The sequence below is a fragment of the Muscardinus avellanarius genome, assembly GCF_963383645.1.
Source record: "Muscardinus avellanarius genome assembly, chromosome: 5".
Lineage (NCBI taxonomy): Eukaryota > Metazoa > Chordata > Mammalia > Rodentia > Gliridae > Muscardinus > Muscardinus avellanarius.
This window is the reverse complement of record NC_137790.1, coordinates 88,533,444-88,546,012: the sequence shown is the minus strand read 5'-3', so window position 1 is coordinate 88,546,012 and position 12,569 is coordinate 88,533,444. Positions and strand designations below refer to the sequence as shown.

Genomic DNA, 12,569 nt, shown 5'->3' with positions numbered 1-12,569 from the left:
GGCGTTTTAGGAAAAGTGTTTTTCTTTTGCTGAGAGAAAGGATCTGTGGTTTGCTCTAATCTCTGAAGCCACGATTGTAGACAAGAGCTTTAAATGGTTAGGACCTCCAGTTTGAAACAGCTTAGGTGGCAGCAGAAGTCTGGCTGAGGCCTGCAACAGATGTAGAGACATTTGTGATTGCAGTGGAGGACATGTACCAGTATTGGGAACGGCCTAGGAAGATTTGAGAAAGCTCTGTTATTAATAAATACATTTCAAAATTGGGTGAGGGGCAGACACGTGGAAGAACTTGGTTTTGGCCAAGAAGCAGGCAGCTATTGTAAATTAACCTAGCTAAAGATAATTAACAAGTGGAAAGAGAAGGGGAGCTAGGGCTTCCTCATTCTGAAGACAGGTTTACATAATAATTGGCATCTAGTTTGGATGACCTGGGTGTAAACCAAAGTTTGGCAGTAAAATCAAGGGAAGGGACTTTACCTATGTCAGAGTTACATAGAACAAGATGGAGGGCCTTATGTCTATTAAAAACTATTCTGGGTTTTGTATTTCAGTTAATTCATTCGAAACACCCCCCCCCATGCCACTCCTGAATGGCATGGGGCTGTAACTGTCTTATGTATTTCTATCTTTTTAATAAGCTCCTTTAAATCTTCAGCAAGAGTCCGGGCTATTGTATATCTATACTTAGCTCAGGACAAGAACCTGCGGATTTTTTTTTTTTTAGGGGAATTGTTTCTGGGGGTCTAACAGAGGTCCCCGGGGACTGTTCCCCTAAAAGGTAACCCTCACCCCCAAACGGTAACATTCGTCTTTAACCGTAACATCTTTAACTATAACAGGACAGGCAGGAGAAAAGTGGGAAACATGATTCTCTTTCAATCATACTACCCCACCTCTGCCCGCAAATTACATAAATGCCCATCGAAGGCACTTAGACTACAGAAAAGACGGTTGATCCTTTTGAAGAATATGTGAGTGTCCCAGGACTCTCACAAACTGAGTTTGACCTTCTCGTGTATTCGTGTGGGAAACAGAAAGTGAAGTGCTGGGATTTGGATTTCAGAATCTTGCTTATGGTAGAGAATAAGAAATGAGCACGCAGTGCTCAGGCGTCAGTGGCTGCATCTTCACATATGCTTTGAGCAACTTCATCTCCAGGATCCCTAGAACTATTACGGTTCCTACTGCTGAAACGGGCCTTTAGGGAGGCAGTGGATCCTGTTTTCCCGAAGGTGACACTGGATGTCCTGGCCTGTGGATCCTGAAAGCCCTGGCTGTTTCTCTCTTCCAGCAGATGTGATCACAGCTCTCGCTTCTGCCACGTCTGTGAGTCACCGAGCTCTAAGATGCGCTGGCACGCTGGGCTAGCCCATATCCTTCTCCCCCGGGCTCGTAGATCATCAGAACCTCATTTTCCACTGGATTTACTTTAATGCTAAGTATTACAAGGTCATTTCCAGGGCCGCCACTGTTTCTTCCTCTAATGCTCAGCTACAGTTTAATTTTCTACTCTTATCACTAGACTTCATTACATGGGAAGGAAGAAATTTGCTGTAGCAGTGCATATTTTCTTCTCTTAAAATTGGAAAATCGCTCATCGATTGTATGCAGGGGGTTAGATGGTCTGGGAATGCTTGGAAGGGTGGTGGTATGTGTATAGAGTTGCTGACTCAAGATTGTGTTCAAGTTTTATTGTTCCCACTCTTATTTTCTGGGTGACACTGATTCTACAAATTAGTTTCTCTGCACAGCATCTATTGACCGACTCTGTTATTTTCCTTCGGGGCTATCATGAGCCTTCGTGACACTACCTCTCATTGGTTGCCCCGTTTGCTTCTGATTATGCAGTAAAGGCCATGTTTAGCTTCAGTAAACATTACTACTTCACCTGAACCTCTCATTCCGAACTAAGTGCTTGTTGTCTCATGGGGTTCCTATCTTCCCTAAATGGTGAGATGTGGTAGAATGTGGCCCAACATAGTATATCCCTTTAATAAATCGGAACATAGACTCAGAAGAGTGATGTTACCTGCTCAGGTTATACAGGGAGCTGGTGACAGGCTTCCTGATTCCGGGCCCATGTTCTTTCTTCCAGACACCTCTCTCAGAGTATAAATAACCCAGTCACAATGATCACTGCCATTTATTTTTTATTTATTTTTGAGGTACGGACTATTGAACCCAAAGGCATTCTACCTCCAAAGTACACCCTCAGCCCTATTTTATTTTTTGAAACAGGATCTCATTAGGTTGCTGAGAGTCTCACTAAATTGCTAATGCTGGTCTCGAACCTGCGACCCTCTTGTCTCACCCTCCCAAGTACTGGGATTCCCAGGCATGCACCACCACGCCCGGCTCATCGCTGCCATGTATTAAACATCAAACAGGAGCAAGAAGACTATACATTATCTCAAATTTTTACAATAATTCTGCAAAGTGGAGCTTTACAGGAAACAAAACTGAGACCAGGAGAGCCAAATACCTTGCCCAGAGCCACTCAGCTCAAGTTCGGGTTGAGCCCGGGGCTCAGTCAGAGCCCTGCCCTGTGTTTTTCTGCATTGCAGAGGGTTTATGAAAACTCTAGTAAATAAGCAAAAAAGAAAATCTGCTTGTTTGCCCTCCCCATCCCTTCATCCAGATAGTTAGTGGAAACACAGCTGCTCTGGACCATGGAGAGGGGGCTGGACCCAGAGCTCTCCTCTTCACGATGCTCGCCCTCCCTGCCTGCAGCGTCCCTGCTCTCGCCCATCACCCAGTCCTGACTGTTTTGCTAGTGCACTAGGCCTCCATGCCTCCTTCCCTTCTGATTCCATAGCCACATCAGGACGAGCCCACATGCAAGGGCATCTTGGAGACCGTGTGCAGTGCTGCGGCTCTCCCTGCCCTCCGGTTACCAACACATAATGAGAACATGGAGTCCCAGCTATCCATGTGCTCTGCATGCATTCTCCTCTTTCATCTGCACTGCCACTGTCTGTGGTTTATTAGCACTGTCCCATGTTACCAAAAACAAACCCACACAGTTCAGAGAGGACAGGCATCTTGCCTAAGACTGTACTGTTAGTAATTCTTGAAACCAGGGTTTGGGCATAGGCAGCTGTAACTCTGGAGTGCAGGCTCCTCCCCCAACCTCAGCAGGGGGCAGACACCTGGGACACAGCTCATGATGCTTCGTGGAACATGCTTCCTGACAACAGGAAGGCTTTTAACCATGGGTCCACTGGTTTGGTAAATGTTACCACCTCCTTAAAGGGGTTTTTATCTGTTTTCTGATTTTTTTCTTTTTTTATTTATTTATTTTTATTTATTTATTTATTTTGGTACTGAGGATGGAACCCAGGGGCATTTGACCTCTGAGCTACACCTCCAGCCCTATTTTTTTTGTTCTTTACTTTGAAACAGGGTCTCACTAAGTTGCAAAGAGCCTCACTAATTAGCTGAGGCTGCCCGTGAACTGCATTCCTCGTCTCAGCCTCCCAAATGCTAGGATTACAAGTGTGCGCCACCATGCTGGGCTCTTCTGATGTTTTAAAAATAGTTTTTTCCCAAAACGGGATTGAATAAAGTGGATTGATAGATTGAAATACAGGACAAACATTCCAGAGAGCACAAAGAATTCTTATAAAGTCCAAGTTCTTGAAACCAGGAAGACAAATGCCAGCCTTTTCACATAGGGCCAGGAGAACAAGTTGCTGCCTGCTGTTACACCTAAAAACCAACACTTCAAAATAAACCAGTAAGCATGGTGTAGTGGTACATACTCGTAATGCCAGTACTTGGGAGGCTGAGACAGGAGGATCACAGATTTGAGACCAGCCTCAGCAACTTAGCGAGACTCTGATTCAACATTAAAAAAAAAAAAAAAAGTAAGAAGGACTGAGGGTGTATCTCAGAGGTAGAAAAATGCTCCTGGGTTCAATTCCCAGTATCACCACCAAAAAAAAAAAAAAAAAAAAAAAAAAATTAACCAAGATATGGGAATATTTAAGCAAATCTTTACCAAACATTTTTGGAATGCAGAACACTGGGAATAGAAGGATGAATTAGATGTAGCTCTGATACTCAAGAAGGACGGTCTACACAGTGACCGCAGCCGTCCAGCTGTGCCCAAGTCAGGGAGAGCAGAAAAGCAAGCCTGAGCGAGGCGTGGTGGCGCACGCTTATAATCCCAGCATTCGGGAGGCTGTGACCGGAGGATCCTGGTTCCCAGACAGCCTCAGCTCCTTAGTGAGGCCCTTCGCAACTCAGACCCTATTTCAAAATAAAGAATAAAAAATAGGGCAGGGGCCGGGCGTGGTGGCGCACACTTGTAATCCCCGCACTTGGGAGGCTAAGACAGGAGGATCGTGGAGGTTCAAAGCCAGCCTCAGCTGGCTTAAGAGATAAGAGACCCTGTTTCCAAATAAAATATAAAATAGGGCTGGGAGTGTAGCCCGGAGGTAGAAGGCCCTGGGTTCCATCCCCAGTACCACAAAAAAAAAAAAAAAAAAAAAAAAAATATCCCCAGTACCACAGTAAATAAAAATGAACTCCTGCCTCGTGTTCAGGGAGAGATTCAAAGCAGGTGAGCGCACCCACAGGCTCTTGGCACATCTTCAGATGGCCTCTCATTTCCCTCAGGCAGCCTGTCCTCCCACACTTTACCACATAAACACACATGGCTCTGGCCAGGGATGAGATGTCCTTGTCTAGCAGTGACTTTGTTTCCAAAGGGTCGTGGCAGCCCCAGCAGTTGCCCCTGAGAGCAACTTGTGGGTACCTGTGATGATGGTCTATGTTGCAAGAAGGAACCTGTCACCTTCGAATGTCTCACCCCGTTTCTTGAGGATGTCAGTGTTGGGAACCCCTTGGTGTCGCCGAGTTCAGGCCTAAAGAAGAAACTAGTCACGGCAAGCACAGAGCCCAGGGTCAGCCTGCCCGCTCACCCGAGTGGGCCATGTGGCTTGGAAAATGGTTCTGTCGTGTGTGCACACGTACTCGTTTTGGACACATGTCCTGGCCTCGTCCTCAATTACACAGCCCCACGCACTCAGTAAAAGAGGATTCAAATAGCCGGGCATGATGGCGCACGCTTGTAATCCCCGCGCTTGGGAGGCGAAGACAGGAGGATCGCGCAGGTTCGAAGCCAGCTGTGCTGGTAAGAGACCCTGTTTCAAAAATATAAAATAGGTCTGGGAGTGTAGCCTGGAGGAAGAAGGGCTTTCAGGAACCCCGGTACCACCAAAAAAAAAAAAAAAGAGGATTCAAATAAACCACATGGCAAGGACATTCTCGTGTTAATTTTTCTTACTAAGGTTTGCCAAGACACATGGGCACTCAATGAATGTTAAAAAAACAATACTTGCCAGGCGTGGCGGCGCACATTTGTAATCCCCGCGCTTGGGAGGCTGAGACAGGAGGATCGCGCAGTTCAAAGCCAGCCTCAGCTACTCAGTGAGGCTCCCAGCAACTCAGTGAGACCCTGTTTCTGCGCTGTGTGCACATGCACTCACATTGGACACATCTCCTGGCCCCGTCCTCAATTTTCTTAGACCCTGATTCAAAATAAAAAATAAAATAGGGCTGAAGGTATAGCTTGGAGGTAAAATGACCTTAGGTTCAATCCCCAGTAGCATGAGTGAGTGTGTGTGTGTGTGTGTGTGTGTGTGTGTGTGTGTGTGTGTGTGCGCATCTCCAGTAGGATGAAATAAATAAATGAGGAAATCTAGATTTAAAAAAAGGTATGTCTGTAGGAAATAATATAAAACTGGGTTATCATAGCACATAGAAATGTTTGCCACCAAGTGCTATGCAATTGCTAGTTCTGTGTAGCAGGCCATTTAGTTCTGAGTCCCCTAGTGATAGAAACAAAGAAAACAAAATTAATAACAAGACTGCGGTGTCCAACATAGCTTTTCTCAATGCAGGATCTGGTGAAAAATTCTTCAGTAGATCTTCAGAAGTGGCCAGCACCACCTCCATTTTCCATGATAGTATCTCACAGACATGAAATGTACGATTTCATATGAGATTTCAATTATACTGTCCCTTGAAGGCAGAGGCTGATTTACACAGTGCTTCTCTAAGAGGCTTTTCATGCTTGTATCGTTCTGGCCTTTGCTGACCTGGCCTTTCCAACCTCCTTTTTATCCCCAAACTTTTTTTATTGCTGCATAATAGTTCTTTGTAATAATGGGTTCGTTGCAGCATATTTGAACATGCATAATTTGACCAATTTCATCCTCTGTGCCCAACTTTCCTCCCCTTCTACTCTGCCTTCCCCCTTTCCCCTCAAGCTTCCGCATTGAGAGAAAACGCACGACTTGTGACTTCTAGGCTGGCTCTCCAGTTCCAGCCATTTTCCTGCAAATGGCATAATTGTGTTTTTCTAAAAGAATATGTATAAATAATGCCTTCGTGTGTGTGTCTGTGTCTATCCATAAAGTTTTCTTGATCCGTTCATTTGTTGATAGACGCCTAGTCTGGTTCCATAGCTTGGCTAGTGTGAAGTGCGTTGCTATGAGCATGGGTCCGCACACCTTGCTCTAGTGCGTTGACTCCAGTTCTTTGCAGCAGGTGGAGCTGGTCGTATGGCGGTGCCGTTCCTAGTCTTCTGAGGAACCCCACTCATCCCCATAGTGGATGTAGTCGTTTGTGTTTATGCCAGCAGTCTATAAGTGTCTTTTTTTCTGCATCCTCACCATAATTTGCTATTTATATTCTTGATGATTGTTATAACTAGAGTGAGATTAAAATCGTAATATGATTTTGATTGCAGTTCCGATTGCTAAAGATATTGAACATTTTTTTCAAATATTTGTTTGAAATACAAGTATTTGTATTTCTTCTTTTGAAAAGTGTCTGCAAAATAATGGCAAAGAGGGGTCAAGAAACCCTAATGAAGCTCATAAGGAAATTGAGAGATGACATTAAAATAAGGGTCCATAGATAGTTCAGTGTGTGGGGCAGCACCAAGGATGGACTTCAGAGGGACATGCCCATTTCTTTTTTGGTGGTACTGGGGTTCCTGGAAGCCCTTCTACCTCCGGGCTACACTCCCAGACCTATTTTATTAATTTTTTTTATTTGTAAACAGGGTCTCTTAAGCCAGCGAGGCTGGCTCCACACCAGCGAGATCCTCCTGTCTCTGCCTCCCAAGCACGGGGATTGCAAATGTGCGCCACCATGCCCGGCGGACATGCCTGTTTCTAATAAATGCTTAGTAAAATATTTCTCCGTGATCACTGGTAGCATAAATTTTCTTCAGAAGAATGAAGGAAGCCAGGCATGGTGGCACATGCCTGTATTCCCAGTGCTTGGGAGGCAGAGACAGAAGAATCTCAGATTTGAGGCCAGTATGAAGCAACTTAGCGAGGCTCTCAACAACTTAACAAGACCCTGTTTCCAAATAAAAAGTAAAAAGGACTAAGGCTATAGCTTGGAGGTAGCATGCTTCTGGGGGCTTAGTCCACAGTACAACACACAAAAATGAGGCTGAAGGAAGAACCTCCATCTCCTGCATCACCGTCGACGGAGCATGTTCCGTGGCTGCTGCTGGGCTCGGCCACATGCGTTACTAACCTTACTGTTTTTACTTCCCAGGCAAGCTCAGAACCTGTTCTGGATCCACAGCAGATCCAAGCATTTGACCAGCTCTGTCGCCTCTACCGAGGAAGTTCCAGGGTAACGTTTGTGTTGTTGTTTATATTTCTGTTTTCCTATTTACAATTTACGATTTGGCGAAGGCAGTGTCCTGGAGTCCTCCTCCTGGCCAGTCCTTAGCACGGAAGGCGCCCTGGCATCCCCATCATGGCCATGTGGCCCCGGGAACACCCAGAGCCTGGCAAAGAGGACAGAGAAGGTGGGAAGATACCTACTCCTTACCACCGTGGGCTGTGAGCACTCAGGAGAGCTTTCCTGTTTGACCTACTAGAGAGCAGGTCTGGCCCTCATCCAGGAGGCCTTGTCTATATCTTAGGCCAGTCCCTCCTGGGCATCTGCATTGGTTGAATTTGTTTGGGGGGAACCAAACACAGAGCACAAGGCTTAGAGCGGCAAGGGTGGGTGCGGCGCCTCCCCCACGGTTCCTGCCTTGGTGGTCTGCTGCGCCCAGCGTGCGACTCCTGGCTCAGCCCGGTTGCTGCACCTCTAGCCATCACACCTGAGCCCTGGCTAGCAAGGGGAGAATGAGGAGGTAACAACAAGCCCTCCTGCCAGGGCAGTGCCTAGAAATTGTACACATCTATTCCACTTATCCCGCCTAACTGCAGTGGAAACTGGGAAAACTATTTCAAAAGGCCCTGGGCTGAAACTGCAGATTTGTGGGGAGGGCTGCGTACGGTCACTGCCAGACTCGGTTGTCCTTGGACACAATGGAAGTGCTCTCAGTGGCTTCCTCAGCCTGCCCCTCCTGGCCTAGGCCTGCCATGCGTGGTCCTCAGAGCAGGGCCCTGGAGCATCCCGGACTCCTCCTTCATGCTCCACCCACTCACTGGGAGGCCCTGTAGGCATCTTCTTCACTTCTCCCTTTCCCCAAAAAACTGGGTCAGGCCTCCTTGTCACCATGGAGGCGACGGCAGATCTGATACATTAGCAGCCCTCCTCTCCCACCATGCTGCCGCCTGGTTCTTTCCACACCTGACTGTGGCCTGTTGCCCCTTGTGTAAGACGCAGTCCAACCCTCCATAGGAGGCCATGCCCTGCCACCACCTCCACCCCCAGTGACATGGCGTCCTGGGGCCCAGCTGGTGCCCTGAGCGTCTCCTGAACCGGCCACTGCTGGGGCCTGCTCCTGCCCACTGTTCCCACTATTAGCACACCTGCAGGGCCCGTGGCAGCCCAGAGCAGAAGTGGCAGCTCTTCTTGGCAGTTGGTCTGAGCCAAGGTTTGTTCCTATCCCAGGAGGCTTCCCAGAGCTGGCATTGCTCTGCCTCTCCCTGGCTGCAGCGACACTGCAGGGACTCTGAGCCTTTCAAGAACACTCTTCTGCAAAATGTTAGGCCCTTACTCAGCGGCCATTGGTTTCCTGATCACTAAGTTAGAGAACAAAAAATAGCTCTTAAGAAAAAGAAAACCTTTTCCCAGTACTGGGGATGGAACCCAGGGTTGTTCTATCACTGATCTACATCTTCAGCCCTTTTATATTTTCATTTTGTTATGACACAGGAGTTCACTAAGTTCCCAGGCTGGCCTTGAACGTGTGATCCTCCTGCCTTAGCCTCCTGAATTCCTGGGATAGCAGGAGTGCACCAGGAACATTTCTGTGTTTGGTCTTTCTAGCTGTGTGAGAAAGTGCAGGTGTTTGGGGTTTAGCATATGTTGCGTGTTCTATTCAAAGCCCTCTGCACGGTGGTCACGAGGAAGGGAGGAAGCCACGGCCATGCTCAGGCCAGCCTCCGTCTGTCCTTGGCCATCCTGCGCTTGCAGTCAGAGCTTTGGTGTGGGGGTTACTGGGTGTGACAGACCGTGGCTGTGTTGCCAAGCCAGGACATGGGCCTGGATTATCATTTATAATATTGGTATTTAAGGGCTTTCAGTGGCTCCCAGTTTCTCAGCTGCTGGTCACATTTTTGACAGTGACAAGAGGACACAAGCAAGCCTTGTGCCATTATTGCCTGTGTGGTAGGAGACTCCTTACCAGAGGTCAGGGACCCGCTGAAGACAGGGCAGGTGGGCAGGGCCCGGGGGCAGGTAAGTTACCTCCAGAGAAGGCAGGGCTACAGGCAGCTTGGCTGAGCCACGGCTGCTACCTGGACCTCATTCGACCCCACCCTCAGGCTCGCCTGGTGGCCTGGGATGACTCACTTGACTGCTCAGGACTCCAGGGTTTTTACCCCAGAGGGTCATTGTGGAGGATTGGAAGTAACTCGTTTCTAGAGTAGGTAGCACGGTGTCTGGCAGAGAAGACACTTGGTGCCTCGGAGGTTGCGGAGGCCGCTGGGGACTCCCTGCAGGGCCACTCAGGAGCTGGCTGGCTCCTGTCAGCCGCCCTTCTCCAGGGCGGTCCCCCGGGGCTGGGCTCTCGCTGGCCTCCAGTGGCTCCTAAGCAGGTTTCCCAAGACAGCGGTAGTGGGGCATCGTGGCCGCGCCCCCAAGCCCACCCGCTGCTGCTGAGGAACCTCATGTCTTGGCCCTGAGTGGCCCTTCTGGTTGGTCCTGTGTGGGTGGCGCCTTGTTAACACAAGGAAGCAGCAAGCGCAGACAGCGGCAGGAGGTGCCGGGCCTGGTGTGGATTGGGTCTTCTCTGACAGTGGAGGCAGCAGGAGGACCAGACCATTGGCCCGCTCTGCGGGAGCTCCTTAGGTGCGGGTGACACCAGGCTCCCCGTGGGCCGGCCTGGCCACTCCTCCCGCCACACTGCCTCGCGGGCCCTCCACACTGAGCTGATGCACAGAGGGTCTCCTCCTGGTCACTGGTGGGAACAGATGCTGCAGCGGGAGGAGAGGTGGAGTCTGATCTCTGTGATCCCTGCTCTGCGGCCCCTGAGCCGGCACTGGGGTCTGAGCAGCCATTTAGAGCTCTCCAGTTGTGAGGGAGAGAGCTAGAGCCAGGGCTCTAGTCGGGGGCGCTCACCCTGGAGGACATGCCAAGAGGGAGCGTGTGGAGTGAGAGGAATGGGAATGGAGCCTCAGCTCGGGGCGGGTCAGCGGGCTGGAGGAGGCGCAGTCGGGTTGGGGTGTGGGCAGCCAGGGCAAGACAGCCCTCCTGGGCAGAAGGCGCAGTGTGCGTGCCCCAGGAGCAAAGCTGTCCAGTCTGGCCATTACGGGATGAGGACTGAGGCCCTGAGAAATGAAGTGAGTTTGCCCCAAAGTCATACTGCTAGCTTGTGAAACAGCCCTGGAGTCCAAACCCAGTTTTCGCTACCCATTTTTTCCCAGTTTTAGCTGAGGTGGGGAGCTCAGGACCCCTCAGCTTTGTCCCCTCCCCTCTCAGTACCCACAGGGCTCTCTCCCCCCACGAGCTCACCTGATTTGCACCCCCTTCTTTCTAGCTGGCTCTCCTTACGGAACTTTCCCAGAATCGCAGCGGCGAGAGCTACAGGCCGTTCGGTGGCTCCCAGAGCGGCCCTGCCTTCCACAGCATCTTTCAGAACGAGAACTTCCAGCTACAGCTCATCCCCCCACCTGTGACTGAGGACTGAAGCCACCTGGGCATGGCCCTGGAGACCAGAGGTGATGCCAGGCCAGCAGAGGAGAGGGCCTCTGTGACAGGACTGGGCGCCACTGCCCTTACTCCTAAGCAGAGGGGTGAGCGCCCTGACCCTCCACCCGCCATCCCAGCGTAGACGCCCTGTCTCGTCCACAGCGCTGCCTCGCTTCCTGCCCCCAGACTGGCTGAGTGTTTCGCTTGGAATGTCACGTGCCTCCGTCTAGCTCATCAGCAAATGCATTTTGCCTGTTGGGACTTTTCTTGTCTTCCCCAAAACCTGAAGAGTCGGTGAAGCCCCCAGATGGCATCCCAGGAAGGCAACATGGGGCATCAGCTGTGAGAGCAGAGTGTGGCCAGGCTGCAGTGTAACTGGCAGCATTGGGGACAGCCAGGGCCTGAGGCGGGCACAGCCCTGCCGCGTGCCGATGTTAAGACTGTGGGACTGGGAGGCTGGCCCTTTCTAACAATAAACATCGCTGTGTTGGAGTTCTGCAGGCCGCTGGCTGGCTGGCTGGCTCTCAGTCTGTTGAGTCATATTGAACAGTTAGAGCCCCCTTTCCACAGCTGGGTATTTATCAGCTCTAGTCAGGAGACCCTAACAGGCGCTCCATTGCAGCGCAGGCTCCTTGCAGAGCCCAGCCACCCAAGTGTTCCTGTGACAGAGCAGGACTTCCACGGAAAGAAAGACCTGTCCATTTTGTGTCCCTGGAACTTTGTATACCATTGAACCAGTAGCAGGAGGTCACTACACCCAGAGACCTCGGCTGCCACCTCACACTCAAATGCCCTATGTCACCAGATCATTCAGCAGACACCACCCAAACCCACAGAAAACAGATGCGTAAACTAGGTGTGGAGTGGTGTGGGGCGGGGCAGTGTCAACCCAAGGGTGCTCACTACTGAGCTGCACCCTTAGGTAAGCCTATAAGGTATTCTATAGATATTCCATATCTTTTGGAAACTTGATAGCTGTGTGTGTGTGTGTGTGTGTGTGAGATATATATATATATATTAGAAATTGAACCCAGTAGCATTCTACCTCCGGGCTACACCCTGGCCCTTTTTTGTTTTGAAACAGGGTGTCATTAGATTACTGAGAGTCTCAGAACGTTGTTGAGGCTGTCTTCAAACCCACGATCCTCCTGTCTTACTTTCCTGAGTACTGGGATTACAGACATGCACCGCCAAGCCCTCCAGAGTGACTTTTAATAGAAAATAGATCCTGCTTTTATCATATACTGTCTGTGAACCTGAGCGTAATATTTAACCTCTCTAAGCCTCAGTTTCTTTATAGAACGAGGCTATTATAAAGATAAATTAGATCATATGTGTAAACATTTAGCACTATGCAGGTACACAGCACATGCCTAGAAATGTTGGCTTTTATAGCATAGCTCTTCCCAAGAGGCAGGCAGCACCAGGCACCGCCTCTAGAAGGAAGC

The 12,569-nt window shown here is 49.6% G+C and overlaps 1 protein-coding gene across 3 annotated transcripts in view; it reads left to right on the top strand.

The window, feature by feature from the left end:
* Positions 1-11,119, top strand: part of VPS8 (VPS8 subunit of CORVET complex) — a gene marked incomplete at both ends in the record, with an annotated part of 223,582 nt that extends 212,463 nt beyond the window's left edge. For all 3 annotated transcript variants that reach the window (XM_080696055.1, XM_080696056.1, XM_080696054.1), the window contains 2 exons: positions 7,582-7,662; positions 10,970-11,119. In XM_080696055.1, the coding sequence (XP_080552181.1) occupies positions 7,582-7,662; positions 10,970-11,119 (231 nt within the window). The remainder of the gene's footprint in view (positions 1-7,581; positions 7,663-10,969) is intronic.
* Between the last annotated feature and the right edge of the window lie 1,450 nt (positions 11,120-12,569).